This window comes from Natrix helvetica (genome assembly GCF_964273705.1).
Source record: "Natrix helvetica genome assembly, chromosome: 2".
In the NCBI taxonomy this organism is placed as follows: Eukaryota; Metazoa; Chordata; class Lepidosauria; order Squamata; family Natricidae; genus Natrix; species Natrix helvetica.
The window spans coordinates 272,801,602-272,824,055 of record NC_138552.1 but is presented as its reverse complement, the minus strand read 5'-3'; the positions used below and the strand labels follow the sequence as shown (position 1 = coordinate 272,824,055).

The 22,454-nt window shown below is 43.9% G+C and overlaps 1 protein-coding gene across 1 annotated transcript in view; it reads right to left on the bottom strand.

Annotated features, from left to right (window-relative positions):
• Positions 1 to 2,423: 2,423 nt before the first annotated feature.
• The window catches only part of LOC309387460 (fibrous sheath-interacting protein 2-like), a gene marked incomplete at both ends in the record, with an annotated part of 82,796 nt that continues 62,765 nt past the window's right edge, over positions 2,424 to 22,454 (bottom strand). The window contains 6 exons of the mRNA XM_081943941.1: positions 2,424 to 2,596; positions 5,102 to 5,165; positions 8,128 to 8,180; positions 8,936 to 8,994; positions 13,328 to 13,428; positions 18,899 to 19,084. Coding sequence (XP_081800067.1) covers positions 2,424 to 2,596; positions 5,102 to 5,165; positions 8,128 to 8,180; positions 8,936 to 8,994; positions 13,328 to 13,428; positions 18,899 to 19,084 — 636 coding nt within the window. The remainder of the gene's footprint in view (positions 2,597 to 5,101; positions 5,166 to 8,127; positions 8,181 to 8,935; positions 8,995 to 13,327; positions 13,429 to 18,898; positions 19,085 to 22,454) is intronic.

The window sequence follows — 22,454 nt, the reverse complement described above, 5'->3', positions numbered from 1 at the left end:
AGGGGGGATTTGTTTATTTTCTGTACTCAATGCCACTTACAGAGCTATCTACTGTAAAAATAAATTTCTCTGGGAAGCTATGGTACAAATAAAGAATGCTACTCATGTGCTATTTTTTGACTCGACTCCTAAACCCTATATGCCAATCTCCCATTCCCTAGGTGACAAAGCCTACTGTGAATGAAGGGAAATATGTGTGTTCCAGGATAATGTTGCAGGATCCAATCTAAATTGGTCACCAGGATCAGACATTTGTTCTTTCAAGCTTTTGGACTTGTACTGGAGCCCATCCTCAGAGAATTTCTCAATCAACGGGATGTGTTGGAGATTGAGAAGTTCTGGAGATTGAGAAGTTCCCTGAAGATGGGCTCCAGCACAAGTCCAAAAGCTGGAAAGAACAAACCTCTGGTCCTGGTGACCAACTCAGATTGGATCCTGTAAAGCCTACTGTGCTCAATGAAAATAATTTAATACTACAGTAGTTTACAAACTGGATGCCGTACCTGGTAATATCTAGTTAGAGCTGGTTTGCTCTAGTTGGTACAAACCAAATATTTTTCTGAAAAGTTTATCTGGTTGGAGATGGTGGAGATGTTGATTCTACTGCATTGCTGGGCACTTCAGGGTGTCTTCATGCTACGGTAGAAGAAATGGCAAGACTTGGCACATCTGAGATATCTGCATAATCCCTACTGTTGTGGCAGCCAACACAACTTCTTCCTGCAGATCTTATTCAATAGCTGCAGTTGGAAAGCCCAGTGTTGCATCTTGGGGCAGCCTGCTGGAACTGTTGTCACTCCCATTCAGTGAAACTACCACAGCCACCGCACTGCTTTCTTTTGATCAGCTCAGCCACTTCAAGAGTGAAGAGCAAGAACTCTGCAAATGTATATTTTCATTAATAAACTTTGTTAAGGTAATGATGATTTAATAGCTGACCAGCTGCTGTAAGGCTGTAAACCAAGATGATGGAATAAGAATGAGTCAGCAGGGTTACCACTTTAAGAGGCTGTCTATATAAGAGAGGCCCTGTGAGCGTACTTTCACTGTGTGTGTAAGTGTGCTTCCGTGTTATAGTTGAAGATTGATTGATTGCCTGGTTTTGCCTAGTACATGTATGTGTATGTGTGTATATGTACACACACACACACACACTATATATATATATATATATATATATATATATATATATGTGTGTGTGTGTGTGTGTGTGTGTGTGTGTGTGTGTGTGTGTGTATTTGTGTTACAACCCCTGGTATGCCCAAATATGGGAGGGAGCTCACTACTCCCCCTTTCTGTCCTTCGGCTCATTACAGAAAACCATCCAGGCAGAAAACCATATTTTTATTTTTAATGTTGCCTTTTTATATTTGTGTTGTATTTGTGCTGATAAATAAATAAAGGGAGACTAGTATAGATCTATTTCAAGCTATTTAGCTCTCATCAGCTAGCCATACTCTTACTGGTTCAAATCCCAGTAAGGGTATGGCTAGCTGATGAGAGCTAAATAGCTTGAAATAGATCTATATTAGTCTCCCTTTATTTATTTATCAGCACAAATACAACACACACACACACACACACACACACACACACACATATACATATACATACACATCGTATTTTTCGGAGTATAAGACACACCTTTTTCCCTCAAAAAAGAGGGTGAAAATCTGGGTGCATCTTATACACTGAATACAACATTTTTGATCTCCCGAAACCCCACCCCCTTCACCAAAATGGCCATTCATAGCCTTTAGGAGGCTTCTTAGAGTGCTACTGGGGGCTGGGGAGGGCAAAAATGAGTGGAAAACGGGCCATTTTTTGCTCAGTTTTGCCCCCCAAGCCCCGAGGAGCACTCTATAAGCCTCCTAAAGGCTATTCATGCCCTTTTTTTGAACAAAAAATGGGCCCATTTTCATGAAAGACAGGCCATTTTTGGGAAGTCTGCAAAGTGCAAATTTGCCTCTTAAAAATCTTGATGAGTCTTATGCTCGGGTGCGTCTTATACTTCAAAAAATACGGTACCTTGTAGACCACTGTTTGAAAGACAAAACCTCTCTGTATTTTATTTTGCTCCTGGGTTGTCTCAAAATAGTAGTCACACTGTGCACACTCTGAGAAACTTCTAGGGCGCTATTGATGAATTGCCCTTCAGGAAGAAAGGAACATTATGAAATTTCCAAGGATAATGAATTACAGGCTTTCTGTGGCATGAAAAATATTGGAAGATGAGAAAATAGTGGACTACGTGCTTGGTGACAGGATCCAGGATAGACACCATATTTTGCTTATGTAGATTATTCTACAAATACAACTGCCTAATGGGCTTCCTACTTTACAAGCATAGAGCAAAGGTCCCTGTTTCTGATGAAAATATTTATTCTTTCAACTATATAAAGATTTTTTTTTTATTAGGGGCCCTAGTCCCCTGGGGATTTCTCTTGAACTGTTGCAGATTGGGTCAGGTTGCTGGTTGATGTTCGAGAGAAAACTTTTGAAAGAGCAGTGGAGACTTTCTCAAACACAGAAGATCGGTGGTGTGGTACACTTCCCTCAAGGCCAGTGGCTGCAATGACTTTTGCATCCTCTTGTTCTGTGGAATGAAACAGAGCTCTTGTCAAGGGTTTGCATGCCTTAATACAGGGGTCTCCAACCTTGGCAACTTTAAGCCTGGCGGACTTCAACTCCCAGAATTCCCCAGCTGGCAAGGGGAATTCTGGGAGTTGAAGTCCATCAGGTTTAAAGTTGCCAAGGTTGAGACCCCTGCCTTAATATATCAATGGGGTATATAAATAGAGTCTAGGAAAGTATAGTGGCAATGTGAGAAAACATTGTTATTCCAGGGGTGAAATGCTACCGGTTCTCCTCAACCAGTAGTAAAAAATGCTACTGGTTCGGGCGAACCTCTATTTTCGACGATCAGCTGTGACTCGTGATTTATATTAGTTAGAAAGCAGGATTTCTAGCTAATTTAAATTGCGTGGCACAGAGGATACCCCCTCTCGCTGATCTACTTACCTTTCAGTCACGCTCGGGAGCAGGCTCCACCCACCCACCTGGACATCATCACATCCATTTTTGATGCTCTGCGCATGCATGGAAGGTCCTGTGCATGCACAGAGGTGGCGCGTGCACTCACATTTGCAAACCAGTAGCGAAGGTAAGTAGATTTCACCCCTGTGTTATTCAAGGAGTTTAGTGTCCCTTCAGATTAAAAACTGTCTAGGATGGTTTAGAGTTTATTCTAAACTAACCTGTTTATTTTTTACTCTTACTTACCGAATACAGGAAAAAGGGGAGGAATCTTCATGTAGCTTCAAAGCTTTTCTCACTGTGAAATTCTCAGACTCTCAATTCTCATGCTGGCGACATGTGCCAGACAATCAAAGGTCAGTTCCTGCAGTCTCCTGACCATTGCAAGGCCATGAGCTGTGGTGGCACAGTGGTTAGAATGCAGTATTGCAGGCTAATTCTGTCAACTGCCAGGAGTTCAATCCTAATCGGCTCAAGGTTGACTCAGCCTTCCATTATTCTGAGGTCAGTAAAATGAGGACCCAGATTGTTGGGGGCAATATGCTGTAAAGTGTAAACTGCTTAGAGAATACTGTAAAGCACTATGTAAAGCGGTACATAAGTCTGAGTACTATTACTATTGCTCTGAAGTCATAATGCCAGGGTTTTCATAAAAACCTTGGAGTTGTGTTGTTTGTGGAGAGCTTCTGCACAGAATTGAGCATTAGGTATTATGTAAACTGGCTACCCATGGGGTACCTCTGCTGCCATTATTAAGGAGGCCCTGATAGCTTGTAAGAAATTTGGGTATTATCTTGCTTGGTACGTATGCTTTTTTTGTTATGCTTTTAAATCTGTTTGCTGGAGCTAATAATAAAGCTTAGAATCCCTCTATTTACTCGTGTGTTTATTATTTAAAAGAACTAATTGCCTGGGCACTTGATCACTGTCCTGACACTTGAGAAAGCAGAAAGAAAGAGCAATTCTTTGATCTGTTTCTTTGTTCTGTGATAACCTCATTTCAGCAGGCTACCGGGTGTCTCAGTACCCCTTAAAATCTCAATTTCATTTTTTAAAATTTCCCATAATTAAAGATGCTGCAAGCTGCCTTAAGGTACTAAAAATGACATGCATGCATACATATCTACCCATCACACCATTTTTTTTGGGGGGGAGGGAATATGCAAAGCAGAAAAAAAGTTATGTTGAAGAAATTAAAGGCACAAAAGTAAAATATGGTAGGAGAAAGTGAAATATGGTAGGAGCGGAGGGGAAAACAATGTGTTTTATAAAATGCTTGTTAGCAAAGCATTATAAGACCATCAATAACGAGCAGACGTTGTACAGTGTCAAAAATCAGTCAGAGAGTCTTCCTGTTGATTTATGGAACTATTTACTTAAAGCAGCTTTCTTAAAAATTAAGAATTCTCCAAGGCTCAACTTTCTCCAGCCCAATGCCACCCATATGCAGCTTGTACCTCCTTGGCTTCAGATCCAACTCATCTGGGAGGTACCAGAGTAAGGAAGGCTGCTAGAGTATATCTAGACACCTAGGAGAGCTTCAGAGCAGTAGCTTTCAACTCTAAGAACTTTAAAAGGTGGGGATTTTGGTGTAAATGTGTACATTAGTTAGATTTTAAAGAAATTACTGGTGTATTTGCAAATTATTGCTAAACAAGGTAGTTGCTAAATGAGTAAGTGTAATTCAGCTGAATTAGCAGTGACACAAAGTGCATCTCAGAAGCATAAAATGATCCTGAGTAGCCTTTCTCTTGCCAGCTATTTGGAACCCAGAATCTAATGTTTTTGAATCAACCTTGAAACGTACCATAAATCGTACTAGAGCAGGGGTGTCCAAACTTGGGAACTTTAAGACTTGTGGACTTCAACTCCCAGAATTCCCTGCTGGTTGGGGAATTCTGGGAGTTGAAGTCCACAAGTCTTAAAGTTCCCAAGTTTGGACACCCCTGGACTAGAGTAAGCACCAGGAGGACCTCTGGTAGTTATTCCCAGCTCAGATGCTCTAGTCCTCTCTGATTTTGACTAGAGTTAAAAAAGCAAAGGTTACGGGAAGCACACCACGTACCTGTCTGGCTGTGTGAACCAGAGCCTGGGACTTTGACACTTTTGTCCTGATAGACAGAGGTAATCTGCAGAAGCAGAAAAATATAATGAGAAAATAAGAACATGTCACTTCTATTATAAATTTATTCACATTCTTGTTCCAGGAACTACCGGTAAATTTATCAGAATTGGGCTGCATATCCTTGAACTACCATTAGATGGCAGCAGAAAAAAATAAATTTACTACTGCCATTTATATGGATCATTTGGATTTTTGCAGTCCACATCCGGTCCTCCTAAATCAAATACCAGATGGGCAGTAGCTCTATAAAATCTAGGTTCACCCAAATAATTAAACTATGGATGGTTTATACCTAGGTTTGACCCATGAATCCTAGTAATGTACGTAGTTTATCATTCAGAAACTCACAGAACTTAATTCAATCATCATGATGGCTACACTTACAATACGTAAAACACATGGATGAATTGACCCATTTTGAGGGCTTTGCTCAAAGCTTAATAAAAATTTACTTTAGAATCTTAGAATCTACCAGCCTTTAGAACAAAGGAGGAGGGTTGTTTACCTTCTCTGTCTTTGAGAGTCATGGTAGGGGCTGCGTTAACAAAAGTTTATTCAATTTAAATGTTATTTAAATAACATTTAATTATTAACCTTAACAGAGGCTGGGGTTGCAGAATACTGAGCCCACCAGCAAAAGGTCTTCAATAGACCTACTAAGCACATTATGTGAATCCAGCTCATGAGTCAGTATGTTTGGTGACTAGAAGGAAAGAGGTTTTATCAGCCTTCACCATACTGGCAGGATTAATGAGAGACAGTATTTGAGAGGAGGAGAGTGTAGCCAAACAAGAGCCAGTGTAGAATGATGATTTAAGTGCTGGTGTAGGGGCACCTGGATTCTAGTCCTCCCTTAGACACAGAAGCCTTGTCCCGATCATTCCCGCCCAGCCCAAATCATCATCAGGCACAGCGACAAGGCAGCTGACAAAGAAAACCTCTGGTCACATCATCCATGGGACCAAGGCAAACTGTGCATAACAAGCAGATCTTTTGCAACCAAGCAGGCAAACACCAAGAAAAAGCAGATGTTGGACAGCTAACAGATACCAGGCATCCAAAGCTCTAGGATGTTTTGGCTTTAATAAAGACAAGTAAATGATAAAGGGTGAACACTGGAAAACCCCCTACATCCTCTGATGTAATGGAGCCCTCAAATTGATAATACCCATTAATGAAAAATTGATTGCAGCAAGAAACATGTGGCATCTTTGTTTGTCCCCAGCTACTATGGTATTTATAATCTATTTATCTCCCTCTCTCTTTCTCTCTCTCTTTCTTCCTCCCTCCCTCTACCCTCCCATCTCTTTCCCTCTTTCTCTCGCTCTAATCTAATTTATATCCCATCTTTCTGTCAGGCCTGTAGTTATATTCTTTTTAGGATCTTTGGCCTGCCACACTTTCTTATAATTTTCTATGCTGTTTCAATAGTGTAGTAGTTGGGAGGGGGGAATAGAAAGGAGTAGGATTGTAGAATGGATTGTTGACATTCTTTTATAGAAGTCAAGGTCATCTTTTGTCTCCGCACCTCGACACCTGACCGGAACCAGAGGGGTGTAGATGCCAGCGTGGAAGATGATGATTGGAACATGTGATGGATTTGTGGGCGTGGGGATAGATCATGAACTTTCAACTGGGTGGAATTCCAGGATGTAAATCAGAGTTGGAATTTTTCCATAGAGGTGCTAACTTGCCTGTAGAATAAATTGGACCTTTAAGGATGTTTTGCCTTGGACAATGATTTATTTCTGCATGGTATTTAGAACCCTAACACTTTCTTTTTATAAATAACTCAAGGTGGTGAATACACACAATACTCCTTCCTCTTCCTGTTTTCCCTACAACCACCACCTTGTGAGGTGGGTTGGGCTAAGAGAGTGAGTGACTGGCCCAAAGGTGGCTTTCATGACTAAGGCAAGAGTAAAACTCAAGACTTCCGGCTTCTAGCCTGGTCCCTTAACCACTACATCAAACCGGCTCTCCGATGCCCAGGATTTTCCACTCACAGCCTTTTTAGGATAGCCATATTTAGTCAGGTAGCACCTTCTCTTTTCTTAAAAGTCATAAGCTTTTGCGTAGCTCATGAAAGCTTATCTCATCAAACCTGAGACACTTCTGAGGTGCTCGGGGTTGAAAAAATTAGCCAGCGACAATACCGTTGCCCTGGGGGGGGCTCCTTTCATGTCCCCGGCAGGGGCTGGAGTGAAGAGCTCACCTTGCCTGTCAGATCTGCCAACTTCAGCTTTGCGTTTTGCTGGCAACCAGATCATAAATTGTTGGGAATAGGGAGAAGGGGAAGCAAGCAATTGGCATGTAGAGAGTAGAGAGGAGCAGGGGGCGGGTAACAAGCTTGATGGAAGCCAGAGGTGTGAGAGCCGGTCTGTTCCAATCTTCAAGACCGCAGAGCCCGGGAAAGGAATGCAAACAGCATCAAATGGCACCAAACATCCGAGCGGTTCCCAAAACACCCACGTAGTATGCCATTGGATGAAGGAAAATTTATAACACTTGGCGTGGGAATTTTAGTTCTAGCTTTATTTTTGCTGCAACCAGTAATCCTTAATAAAAGAACCTATCACTTCAATCAAATGGAGTCAAGGGTCTTTCTTTCCTAGGGACCTAGCTGGGCAGGCCTGACACCTCCCCCCTCCCCAACAGCATACAGGTCTCAAACGTGGGCTTGCTAGCCTCCAATTCAGTGTCCTACCCATATGAGCCACCACGCCCCTTATGAAAGCTTTATGACTTTTACTAAACGCTTTAGTCAGAAAAAGTGGAACTGAACTCCTGGTTTTTACTCAGTGCCAGATATGGAGCTTGAAGCATATATGTACCTTCTAATGCTTTTACCAAGATCCATTTTTACAAAGTTCTAAAACCAGAGGATTTTTTTTCCAAAGAAAAAAATAAAAAAAGGCTCCCTATCTCTACAGACAAGAATAATTTTATGAACATTAACACTTCACCTCAATGGCAGCTGTCTCTTCTGTATCCCGGGTAAGATGCATGCCAACAAGAGCTGGAACAAAATTGCAAGGAGGCCCCTGTTAGCATTTAAGTCCACTGTTTTTAAGGAGTAATAGTCTGCCCTATTGTTTTGGCAGGGAGGGGACAGTTCTATGTTCCTCCCCTCACAAAGCATGGACCCTGTAGTCCTCACTTGCCTGAAGGCTCTTTTAGCAAGGAAGTACTCATATGAACTTTGCAACTAAGGCAAAGATGAGCAAAATTTTAGTAGCTGGGATAGACATGCTTAGAATTTTGGAGGTGACTGGGTGAGTGGATGATGATACAAATAGAGCAGGGTTATGAAATATCTGAGGATATTCTGCTTTTCTCCATTGGGGATGGGGATTTCCAGTTGTTTTATGTTTTTTCTTAATATTTATGTGAGAGCTTTTTATCTCAGTACATGGGGAAAACTGTATTGCTCAAATTTCATGGCACAACTGGAAGAGTCTATGACACCACAAAAAAGTATGTAACTTTGAGACAATACATTGCCCCACCCAGAAGTGGGTTCCGGATTTTTTGACTGCTGGTTTGCTCAGGGATGTGCTTCGTGCGCACATGTGCTTGGCGCATGCTATGCGCTCATGCGCATTAATGAAAAATTGCTTTTGCGCATGCGCAGCAGCCAAAAACAAGATGGCGGTGCGGACAGTATGGTCACATGTCCGCCGAAGTTACTACCTATTTGGCCAAATCGGACCAGACCGGTAGGAACCTACTCCTGACCCCACCCCAGTTTAAAGATGACAGAAAATAGCTCACGGTATTCAGATGGCATCAAATGATAGTTACCTTTTTCAATTGATGTGTCTTTTTCATCACTAGAAAAAAAGCAAAGTAAAATGAAATAATGTCGCTATTTCTTTTCAGGCAGGCTATATTTTCAATTGCCTGGAGACACTCCCTTCTAAATCAAGGCCTCAGGAAAGATGATGCTATTTTCTATGTGGACCATTTATTAAGGCATTTGTCTGAAAAGCTTTGCAGTCATTTTATCTTTCTGCCTCCCATTTCTGTAAATGTTAGTTTCAGTGGTGGGTTTCAAAATTTTTTAGAACCTCTTCTGTAGGTGTGGCCTGCTTTGTGGGAGTGGCTTGCCACCATGTGACTGAGTGGGAGTGGCTTGGCAGTCATGTGACTGGGTGGGCGTGGCCCAACTTATAAAATGTGGTGAAACTCACTTAACAACACTCATCCTTAGCAACCAAAATGTTGGCTCAGGAACTCTGGCATTGAAGTGTGCAAGTCATAAAGCTGTCAAGTTACAAGACCCTTGCATCCCTAACCCTTTAGAAAAAAACCCCAGGGGTGTTCAAACTTGACAGCTTTAAGATTTGTGGACTTCAACTCCCAGAATTCCTCCTCTTGCTCTTCATCTTGATGTGCGGACGGGCGGGGGGAGGGAGCTGGAACCGGTTCTAAACGGCACTGTAGATTTGTAGAACCTCTTCTATAGAAGAGGATAGAACTGGCAGGAACTCACCTCTGGTTAGGTTGCATATAGAGGTTTACCATAGTCTCCTTCCCATGTGGTGGAAGGCTTCAAGAACCAGATTATGAGCTGCAGTTTGTTTGTTTGTTTGTTTGTTTGGTTTTATATGCCGCCCTTCTCCAAAAGGACTCAGGGCGGCATACAACATTAAAAAACATACATCCCAAAAGTTAAAAAAAAAATTAAATCCATATCCAAAAAAACAAACCGAATTTAAAAGACAATACATTTAAAATAAATTAAAATTAACAGGCCAGGCTGGCTTGCTGGAAAAGCCAACTTTTTAGGGCGAGTCGGAAGGACCGGAGGTCAGGGATTGTGCAAAGCTCCGGGGGCAGCTCATTCCAGAGGGAAGGCGCTCCCACAGAGAAGGCTCTCCCCCTGGGGGTCACCAGCCGACACTGTCCGGCCGACGGCACCCTGAGGAGGCCAACTCTGTGGGATCGTACTGGACGGTGGGAGGCTACTGGTGGCAGTAGGTGGTCTCGCAGGTACCCTGGGCCTAAGCCATGGAGCGCTTTAAAGGTCATAATTAATACCTTGAATCGCACCCGGAAAACAACCGGCAACCAGTGCAGGCCGCCCAAAAGGGGTGTAACATGGGAGCACCTAGGTACCCCCATGACAACCCGCGCGGCCGCATTCTGGACCAGCTGAAGCCTCCGGGTGCTCTTCAAGGGCAGCCCCATGTAGAGAGCATTGCAGTAGTCCAGGCGAGAAAGGACGAGGGCATGAGTGACTGTGCACAGAGCATCCCGATCCAGGAAGGGGAGCAACTGACGTACCAGGCGAACCTGGTAAAAGGCCCCCCTGGTCACGTCCGTCAGGTGTTCTTCTAAACTAAGCCGTGTATCCAGGAGGACTCCCAGATTGCAAGCCTTCTCTGAGGGGGCTAAAATTTCTCCCCCTATCATCAAAGATGGAACAAGATGTACAAATCGGGATGACGGAAACCACAGCCACTTAGTCTTGGAGGGATTGAGCTTGAGCCTGTTCCTCCCCATCCAGATCCGCACAGCCTCCAGGCATCGGGAGATCACGTCGAGGGCATCGTTTGTGTGGTTTGGGGTAGAGATGAAAAGTTTGGTATCATCAGCATATTGATGATACCGTACCCCAAAACCACGGATGATCTCGCCCAGCGGTTTCATGTATATGTTGAACAGGAGGGGTGAGAGAACCGACCCCTGGGGCACCCCACAAGTGATGCGCCTGGGGGTCGATCTCTGCCCTCCAGTCAACACAAACTGCGACCGATCCGACAGGTAGGAGGAGAACCACAGTAAAACGGTGCCCCCCACTCCGTACCCCCCGAGTCGTCGCAGTAGGATACCATGGTCGATGGTATCGAAAGCCGCTGAGAGGTCTAATAGGACCAGGACAGAGGAACAGCCCCTGTCCCAGGCCCGCCAGAGATCATCGATCAACGCGACCAATGCCATCTCCGTGCTGTACCCAGGCCTGAAACCCGACTGAAATGGATCCAGGTAGACAGCTTCATCCAGGTACTGGGGAAGCTGACGTGCTACCACACTCTCGACAACCTTTGCTACAAAGCAAAGGTTGGAGACCAGACGATAGTTGGCTAAAGAAGCTGGGTCCAGGGAAGGCTTCTTGAGGAGGAGCCTCACCACTGCCTCCTTCAAGGTGGTGGGAAAAAAACCCTCTCTCAATGAAGCGTTGGTAATCGCCTGGAGCCAGCCTCGTGTCACCTCCTGGGAAGCCGAAACTAACCAAGTGGGACACGGGTCCAGCACACAAGTGGCCGCACTGAGTCTCCCCATAATCCTGTCCATGCCTTCGGGGGTCACAGGGTCAAACCCATCCCAGATTGTCTCCTCAAGATTCATCCCCGTCGGCTCGCCCGAATCTACCCAGTCAGAGTCCAAGCCTGTCCGGATCTGAGCGATTTTATCCTGCAGATACTGAACAAATTCTTCAGCCCTACCCTGCAAGGGGTCTTCCCCAGTTCCTTGGTTAAGTAAGGAGCAGGTCACCCTAAACAGGGCGGCTGGGCGGTTATCTGCGGACGCAATAAGAACTGAAAAATATTGCCGTTTTGCCGCTTCTATCGCCACTAAGTAGGATTTAATATGAATGGGTTTTGTATGGGTCCTTCAGCTTTCACCACTTATGTTTTTCAAAAGCTCTAGCAAGCCAATTTGAAGTCCTCATTAAAGCTTATTGAAGTACTCAGTGTCCACACAAAGCAGATACAGGTGGTCTTCAACTTACGACCACAATGGAGCCCAACATTTATGTTGTTAAGTGAGAAATTTATTGAGTTTTGCCCCATTCTACCACTTTTCTTTGCCACATTTGTTACGTGAATCACTGCAGCTGTTAAATTAGCAACACAATTGTTAAGTGAATTTGGTTTCCTCATTGGCTTTGCTTGTCAGAAGGGTCACAAAAGGCGACCAGGTGACTCCGAGACACTGCAACCGTCATAAATGTGAGTCCATTGTCAAGCATCCAAATGAAAATCACATGACCGTGGGGATGCTACAACGGTGATAAGTGTGGAAAGAAAATGGGGATAAGTCACTTTTTTCAGTGATGTTGTAACTTCCATCGGTCACTAAATGAACTGTCTTAGGCCGAGGACTACCTGTGACTGCAATGATTAAAGCACTCAATATAGTAACATTTGAAGTAGGTTGGATGGAATAGGAGGAAAAAATCATAAGCGTGTGCCTCTCACACATTGAACATAGCATGTGTTATGTGCATGCCTGTGAATAGAACGGTGGCTGTCATTGCAAAGAAAACCTGTCTCCTTTATCTCCAGCAGTGGGTTCTGGCAGGTATGGCCTGGTATGCCCGTACCAGGAGTAGCCGGGAGCAGCAGCCACCGTACTGGTATGGTGGCTTGTTTGGCCCGCACGCCTGCATTCCATATTTGTTTTTAAAGCAACAGGCCAATTGCGTACATGCACACAGCATGCAGTGCCTGCACAACTCTGACAAACAGCTGGGTGTCACAGGGGCAGTGCAGTGCACATGCGGGCGCAGCGCACATGCGCAACCAGGATGCCCAGCCCCGTGCACAGTGTACTGGTAGCGACGGGGAGAGGAACCCACCACTGCTTATCTCCCCTATCAATGTCACTGCATTAATTGGTTTGCTAGCTGCGCTGAGATTTACTGCGCAGGTCACAGTTCTTATCTGCAAATGATTTAGTGCGCATGCTCATTCACATTCCTTCTTAACTTTCTCTTCTGATCTTTTGTTCGCCTGCTGAAGGAGGCAGGCACATAGCTTTGCCAAGATGTAATTAATTACGTTAGCAAGTTTTGTATTTTTATTTTCTTTTATATTAAAAATGTTTTTATTAGATCTTGCTTCGGGTTTATTTTCGCTTATTTCAAAAGTATGCTACAAGGGATGCCAAGATTCACACCTCCTTAATTCAGGGCGGAATTCACACCCTAACAATCAAGACTAGAACTCAGGACTTTCTCTAAAGCAGAGGGTCTCTCCTACAGTGCCCACAAAGCTGGCTGGGGAATTCTGGGAGTTGAAGTCTGCCAGGCTTAAAGTGGCCAAGGTTGGAGACCCCTGCTGTAAAGGACTTACTTTTAAGTTTAAAGACTGTGTTAGGAAAATAACACAGTCTTCTGAATCACTTTGTAGGCCTAACCAGCCGCCAAATCCTTACCTCTTGGTAACCTCTGCAGATTGCACACTAGGCTGAAAGGACACAGAAGAGATGATGGGGGCTTTTTCAGTAGCAGGAGAACCAGGGGAAGAGCCAACAGCCTAGGGAAAAAAAAAACATTACAGGTAGGACCTCAGGGTTCCCAACACTCCAGCCAGTGATTCATTTGGAAAGCAGAATCATTTTTTAAAAACTTGTAAACGTAAGAGGCCATTTCTCCCACAACTAGGTTCGATGCGTTAATTATCCCACTGGTGCTTTTTTTTTCAGGAAGCAACTGTATTTTCTTGTTTTTTTCTTTCAGAGCTGAAGAAGCTTCTTGGATGAGAAGCGAAACGTCTTCAAAAGTAAAAAAAACAGGGAAGTCCACTCACCTCCTGAAAAAGCACCTTTGGGACAAACATGGCCTGGATGATGGAGAATCGCTACAGAATGGGTTAATTAGTTCTGGGCAGTGGTGACATTTATTTTTTTACTACCGGTTCTGTGGGCATGGCTTGGTGGGTGTTTTGTGGCTTGGTGGGCATGGCTTGGGAACTACTGCAAAATCTCCATTCCTACCCAACTCCAGAGGTGGCATTTGCCGGTTCTCCAAACTACTCAAAATTTCTGCTACTGGTTCTCCGAATTACTCAAAATTTCCGCTATCGGTTCTCTGAACTACTCAAAATTTCTGCTACTAGTTCTCCAGAACCTGTCAGAACCTGCTGGAGTTCACCCCTGGTTCTGTGGCATGGTTGGGCTTGGCCCTTGGAGACTGCCCGGACAAAATGTTCACCTCCAAGCAATAACTTTGAGTTCCTCTTTTTCTTTCCTTCCAGTTTTTCATTTTGGTGTTGCTGTTTTTCTCTGAACCGGCTTCCCTCATTTTTGCATAACCACCCTGGCCCTCATCTCAGTGGCAAACCCCTCTTAGCTTTCCTCTGCCCTTATGACTTATGCCAGGAAAGGTGAATCTATCAGGGCCTCACATTCCCATTAGGTCCTTTTTAAGATCACAATGACTATGAAGCCGGTCACCAGATCAAGATCAGAGCAGCCTGGGAAGGGGGTGCCCATGAAATGATGCTTTAAAAAGAAGGGAAATTGAATGGGACATATTGGAATGGAATGGAATAGGGAAGAGAAGAGAAGGACAGAGTTGGAAGGGACCTTGGAGGTCTTCTAGACCAACCCCCCGCCTAGGCAGGAAACCCTATACTGTTCCAAACAAATGGCTATCCAACATCTTCTTAAAGACTTCCAGTGTTGGGGCATTCACAACATCTGGAGGCAAGTTGTTCTAACTGATTAATTGTTCTAACTGCCAGGAAATTTCTCCTCAGTTCTAAGTTGCTTCTCTCCTTGATTAGTTTCCAACTAATCTTTTTTTTTTTTTGCTTCCTACTAGGCAAGCAAAAGATGAAACACATGAGTTTATCTTCAAAAATGGAGAGAAAGACAATCTGAGTCTTAGATAAACAAGAGAGGGTCTTCTTTTGCCTTACCTCATGTAAACGGTTTGTCAGAGACGGGGATGGAAGATGAGAGTCACCTTTCTGAACGCTGGGGAGCCAAACTCCATCAATGCTGGATCCAGCTGACAAGTCTTCACAGGTGGAACCGTCCCTTCTCCAGAAGAATGGCCTTGTTTCAACGGAGTCACGTAGTGTGTGCTGCATTAGAAGGAGAAGAGAGGGGTTTCAAAACCACTGGGCCCACTTTGACCACAAATTATCACTTCCATAGAAAACGTGGTACAATGATTTTTTTTTAATCCTCCTTTCTCGCTGTGTATGTATGTGGTGGCATTTGTTCAGCTGGATGGGTGTGTCCTTTATATTTAAAATAGTCTTTCTGACTGAGAAAAATACATTATTGCACCAAAAGGTCTGTAGGAGCTCATGACCCATTAAATGCGCTACTCTGTAAGGGTCTCAGAGGTTTTTTTTTTTTTTTTTTGTAACCGCTATATTAACAATTCTGATTCCTCGATAGGATCCTTCTAGAACAGAGGTCGGGCATGTGATATTCATAGCAATATACAGGTAATTCTCATTTAACAAGTATTCGTTTAACAGCCGTTCAAAGTTTCAACAGGCTCAAAACCTGTTATTTACAACCCGTTTTCAAAGTTATGACTGCTGCACACCCCTCACAGTTACACAATTGCATTTTGAGCTCTTGGCAACTACCTCACATGTACAAGCAGTTATAGCATTGCCTGGTCACATTACTGCAATTTGCAATGATATCAATTTAAGTATTTGATAACAGTTTACAATTGTCATTAAAAACAGTTGTAAAACCGAGTCAGGTCACCTATTGACCTGCTTAACAATGGCAACAACTGACAAGCAAAATTTTGGGCCCAACTGGGGTCGATAAGTGACGACTACTCAGGGACGTGCGGTCAGGGGAGGCAAGGGAGGCAGAGCCTCACCTCTCTTCATGAAATAATAGTATATAATATTATATACTATATATATATATATATATATATATATATATATATATATATATATATATATATATATATATATATATATATATATATAATATTATAATATTATATACATCCACCCGGGCGTGCCCAGGAGCTGCGGAGGGCGGAGGCAGAAATGTTGTCGGCGCTCCTGGATGACGAAGGCACGGAAGCGACTGGGGAACGACAAGAACCTTCCTGCCTCTGCTGGACTTTGCGCGCTCCTCGCAACTGTCGCGAGGAGCACGCAAAGTCCAGCAGAGGCAGGAAGGTTCTCGTCGTTCCCCAGTCGCTTTCGAGGACTGCGGAGCGCGAACCGGCGGAGCACGCTCAGGAAGGCGGGAAATGGGATCACGTGTGCTGGAGGCTGAGGCAGCCTGAGCCTCCAGCACACGTGGTCCCTTTCCCCACCTTCCTGATGACGTCACCAGCCTCACCAGCCATAAACCTCACCGCACGTCACTGCGACTACTTGTGTAACAATTTCAAGATATTGGTGATCTTGAGACGACTTCCGGCAGCCGAAGGTCACAGACCCGTGCGTCTGCCTTTTAGCTGCTTTGGTGGGCTCCCCTGAAGTCTAGGGGGAGCACAGGGTGCCTTGGAGGGGCGCCCTGCCATAGGGGAGGCTCGCTGGGACCCCCTGGAATGGCGGCGGCCGCAGGGGGGTCTCCAGCCTTGCCCCAGGATGCCACCGTGTGCTTTGCCGAACGCAGCCTGGAAGGAAACAATTAATTTGAACGAAACAGCTGAAGCGCGGTGAGGTGAGGGGTCTCCCCAGGTCTTTTACTATCTTTACTCTTTTGACTGTTCTGCAGTTTTTTGGGGGGGGACTTTGTTTCAACCTCTGGAGGAGTTCAGATTGGAGGGGGGGGGGGAAATTCCACCCCCCCTTGGAAAAGCGGTACTTGGAAAATCTCTCCCTTTTATGGGGGAGAGAGAAAGTTTAAAATCTACTTTCATTTCCCTTAAATAATGGGGGGATTTTTTTTTCTTGACTACAACTGCGAGAGAAAGGATGGCTGAACTGATTCTTCTCTAAACTATCTATGGGAACTTTGATTTTGTTGTTTCCTGACCACCTATACTGACTGAGCCAATATGGCCAACTTCCTCCTTCTTCTTTGTCTTCATGAATGAGACTCCTCCCTTGGAAAACTTTATGGCTTTCAACTAATTTCCACCCCAGAGATCTCCAAGAGCCTCTTCAAATACGTTTTTCCCCTGGATTTGGAATATTTTGACCCACCTATTTACTCTAGTTTTGTACTAGAAGACTTATTCTCCTTTGGACTTGCTTGCCTGGTGATCCCTACCGGCTGTGCTCTCCCACAGACACCATTTCTTTGCACAGAACAATAACTATCTCTGAGCCTCATGATGGGTCCAAAGAAGTTACCGCCTGATAAGGCCTCATCGGCCCCAACATCTTCCACGTCCAGCCCCATTGCTCACCAGTTACAACTGGGATCTTTTTTACAACCTAAAGCCTCTGAAGAAAGTGCAAAGGATTTGTCTACTCATCAGATGCTTCAATCCATCTTAAAGGGACAGGACGAAATCAAAAAACAACTGCAGGACTTAAATGAACAGCTCAGAGAGACGAATCAGTGAACCACACGGAATGAACAGAGGATAGGTGTACTGGAGGAGGGTGCGGTTGGGATGAGAGACGAGATGAAGACAATCCAAAGGGGGAATGTAGAATTTGGAAATCAGATGTTAAAAATGGAATTTGAAAGGATGTCTTTTTTTCTTAGGTTCCAAAACTTGCCAGAAGTTGAGAATGGAGATCTTAAGGAGATTATGACCACAATACTAGCAGAATATATTAATAGAGATAAACAGCAGCTTTGGTGGGACATTGATCTGATCTATAGGGTTAATTCAGCCTATGCAAGAACACACAATGTTCCAAGGGAAGTTCATGTTAAATTTCTTAGAAAAACTACAAGAGATGAGATTCTAGGAGCTCAAAGGGGAGAACCATTAAAATATAAAGATAACGAAATAACCATTCTTAAACAGATCCCAAAGAAAGTAAGAGATAACAGAAGGAAATATTCCTTCTTAGCAAAAAAATTATATAATAATGGGGTTTGGTTTAGGTGGCCAGAAGGCATGTTGATTTTCTGGGAGGGCAGTAGAATTAGAATCAACACAGTAGTGGAAGCAGAGGCTTTCACTAAAAAACACAGTGCTCTCTTAGGTGAAATGGGAGATGCTACACAAGAAACAAAGGAGGGAGGGGCTGAGGCTCAGCCGGGGGGGGGGGGGAGGACGCAACAACTAGAAGACTCAGATCACAAAAGTGATTTGAAACATTATTGCAATTGTTGTTACAATGTACCTTTATGGAAGTGATACAAAACAAATGATTGAAACATACTGATGATTTTGTGTTAAACTCAAAACTGCTAATACTTATGTAAATGTTAATATTTTTCTATTTTCGTTTGTAAAAGTTGTAAGACCTGGGGGGGCTTCTCTCCCCCCCCCCGCACGATGTAGCTGTCAAAATGTTTTATAACCCTATAATTCCTTATAAAACTTTTAAAATCAATGAAAATTTGAACAATTAAAAAAAAAAGATATTGGTGATCTTATATGAGATTTGAGATTTCAAGCAATTTTTAGATGCCGGGAGAGAAGTCAGAGGCTCCGCAACTGACTCATGTTTATGATGGTTGCATTGTCCTGGGGTCATGTGATCCCTTTTTGCGAACTTCTGACAAGCAAAGTCAATGGGGAAGCCCCATTCACTTAACAACCAGGTCTCTAACTTAACGACTGCAGTGAATCCCTTAAAAACTGTGGAGAGAAAGATCATAAACTGGGGCAAAACTCACTTAAGAAATGTCTCACTTAGTAACACAAACGTTGGGTTCAATTGTGGCCGCAAGTCGAGGACTACCTGTATAGGACACATTCTCTCAGTGCTTTATTAAAGCCCCAGTTGTGAATTCACTACATGTAGCATCACCCACAGAAGTTATCCTGTGAGGCCTCCTTTCACTGAACTATCCGCTTACTGAAATCACTGTACTTTCATGTGGTGGATGATAAGGTGGAACCGCAAAATAAAAAGATGTGTGCTCCCTCAGTACTTGTTCCTCCTCGTCACTCTCACTCGTCATTTCTTCGTGAGCCTGGGTTGGAGGGTAGTCCCGTGTGTCAATGTCATGGGCTACCAGGCGAATTATGAGGTCTTGCTTGCTCTCCACATCCTTCAGCAGTTCCACTTTTGTGATGTCTGGCTTCATCAGGCTTTGGAAAGAATTTCTGCAGACAGGCTGAAATCCAAAAGGGAAGCCAACCAACATCACATGGGCATACTGGTCCATTTTAAAATCAGTTAGTATTAAGGGCAGTGAATCCATTAAATTAGAAGATTAAAATAGAATTAAAATATTCTTTATTGGGCAAGTCTCTAGGTCAGTGTTTCTCAAACTTGGCGACTTTAAGTCCTGTGGACTTCAACTCCCAGAATCCCCCAGCCAGCATAGCTGGCTGGGGAATTCTAGGAGTTGAAGTCCACAGGACTTAAAGTCGCCAAGTTTGAGAAACACTGCTCTAGGTTCTCCTGCTTGAGCAGGGGGCTGGACTAAAAGACCTCAAAGATCCCTTCCAGCTCTATCCAGCTCTATTCCATTCTAAGTGGGACCGGACACACAAGGAATTTGTCTCCAGTGCATAAACTCTCAGTGTACGTGCAAGCAACGAAGTGACAAATCTTAAATCATAAGATACAGTCATAAATCAAAGATTCAAATATGACAAAGTGATAAATCACAAGATAACAATAGGAGGAGTTAGTAGGAATGACAGGAAGGCTGATAGTAATGGAGCCCTACCACGTGGGTAAATATCCTTAGGCATAAGACAATGCTGTGGGAATTACCGTATTTTTTGGAGTATAAGATGCACCTTTCCCTCACTCCTAAAAGACGGTGAAAATTTTATACACTGAATGTACTCCCACCCACCCACCCACTGGCCCAACGTTTTGGCCTCTTCCTCCCAGCAATTTACCTCCTTGCAGCAAGGTGGAGGGTGGGGGGCTTGCGGAGGCTGTAATAGGCTATAGCAATCCGTGCAGCCTGAAACAGCTAATGATTGGGAGAAATTGAAAGTGAAACTTGCTGTTTGCTCCACAAGGCAAATTGCTGGGAGGCAGAAGCAGAATTCTTTTTTCTTGTGCTAATCAGGCTGTTTGCTGCAAGGAGGTAAGTCAATAACTATAAATGCCTATAGAACCGGGATGGCGAACCTATGGCAGGCGTGCCACAGGTGGCACGTGGAGCCATTTGTCAGGGCACGTGAGGTGTTGCCCTGTCAGCTGGCCAGCGCGCATGCACGCGCTGGCCAGCTGAGTTCAGCCTTTTTTAAATACATTTTTTGCCCTCCCTAGGCTCCAGAGGCTTTATAGGAGCCTGGGGAGGGCGAAAACAGCTCCCCCGCTTCCCCGGAGGCCCTCCGGAGACTTCAGGGACCTTCAGGTTTACTCGTAGTGTCGGTTTAAGCCTTCTGGAGGCTTCAGGGACCATCGGGAGGCTTCCCTGAAGCCTCCGGAGGACTAAAAACCACCCAACGAGCAAACCTGAAGGTCCCTGAAGTCTCCGGAGGGCCTCCGGGGAAGCGGGGAAGCTGTTTTCGCCCTCCCCAGGCTCCTATAAAGCCTCTGGAGCCTGGGGAGGGTGAAAAAAGCATGGAAATGGGGGAGAGCACCTCTCATGCACGCATGTGCACGGGGGGGGGGGTGTCACACATTGCATTATGTGTGCGGCATGCCCACGCATGACCCCCCCTGAGCACCCTCTTAGGGCACGCGAGCCAAAAAAGGTTCGCCATCGCTGCTATTGAATGTTCAAATTATTAAACTTATTTTTTAAAGACTGCTTTATTATTGTTCTAGGCAGCTTAACAAAATGAAGAAGCTTTTTAAAATAAATGCTTGATCTGAAAAGGCCCAGTGCTAACGTCTTTTAAATAACAGAGAATGACAGTACTTCCAGAAAGCACATCAATTTTAACCTGTCTCTATAGCTAGTTGTTTTGGCATGCAATACCCTATATCGGCATCTTGAAGGGAGGCGTTGAAACAATTTATGTCCAGGATATGAGGGGTCTGTAGATATTTTCTCAGCCCTCTTTCTGTCTCATGCAGTATGGAAGGCAGGCTGGGTGCAATTGTTTTTTTTTTATGCAGTCCTAACTATTTGATGAAGTCTGTATCTGTCCTGTTTGATTGTTGTACCAAACCAGGCAGTTGTAGAAGTACAAATGACAGACTCAATCATTTCCCCATAGAACTGTATCAGCAGCTTCTTGGGCACTCTGAGCTTCCTGAGTTGACATAGGAAGAAGATTCTTTGTTGTGCCTTTTTAATGATGGTTCTAATGTTAGATGTCCATTTCAAATCCTGGGAGATTATAGAACATGGAAACCTGAAGGTCTCTACTATCGATAACTGTGTTGTCTAATATTGTAACAGATGGCAGAATCGGTAGAACATCCATATTGCTTAATGGCCACCTCAAAACAGGTTGCAAAAATGGGTATGGTCACATGGTGACCCATTTTGCAACTGTCACAACTTAGGATCATTTTTTTATAGTTTTAACATTTTAATTGGTATAGTTTTAATATTTGAATTGTTTTTCTATTTAATTGTTTTTATAATTGTAAGCCACCCAGAGTCGCCTTATAGGGGAGATGGGTAGCATAAAAATTTAATAAATAAATAGCAATAAGCACTTAGACTTATATACCACTTCATAGTGCTTTACAGCTCTTTCTAAGCAGTTTACAGAGTCAGTATATTGCCCCCAACAACCTGGGTCCTCATTTTATCATCCCGGAAGGATGGAAGGCTGAGTCAACCTGGAGATGGTAAGCATCAAACTGCCGGCAGTGGGCAGAGGTAGCTTGCAATACTGCATTCTAACCACTGCACCACCATGGCTCATAATGGGCAGGCTCCACTCTGGTCATAAGTTGAGGACCACCTGTATGGTATTTCAATTCACCTTTAAAGCTCCTAAGGAGTTGAAGTCCACACATACTAGAATATAGAATAACCGGCAGAGGCTTTGGAGGTCTTGTAGTCAAGTCCCCTGCTATAGCAGGAACCCTATATCATTCAGGACAAATAGCTGCCCAACCGAATTTCTCCTTAAAAACCTTCCATGAAAGAGTACCCAGTGTTGTGTCCAAAGCCAGCAAACATAAGGTGTCACTCAACACCCACCAAACGTCTGGATTGGTCAATACCAGTAGGCGTCACCAGAGGGAGCTAACCTTATTCTGATTGGTTGCCGGTTTGACAGCGGCTGTATAAATAGCTGTCAAACCGGAGTTCACTGTTCTTGTTATGCTATTACTTAGTTAAGTCTCAAATAAATATAAGTTCTTTACGAATGGCCTCATGCATCTTAATTCTAATTAAGAATTTAATACCCACAACTTCTGGAGGCAAGCTGATCCATTCATTGTTCAGTCACAATTTTGGACAGTTACTAAACCCTGGTCGTAAGTTGAAGGCTACCTGTACCACAAAGGAAATTGCATGGGCCTATCCACAGTCATCAGGGAATATTTGGAAGCAAATAGTATCAACCTAGTAAGGTCAGGTAACATACTGAAAAGGACAAAGATAAAAA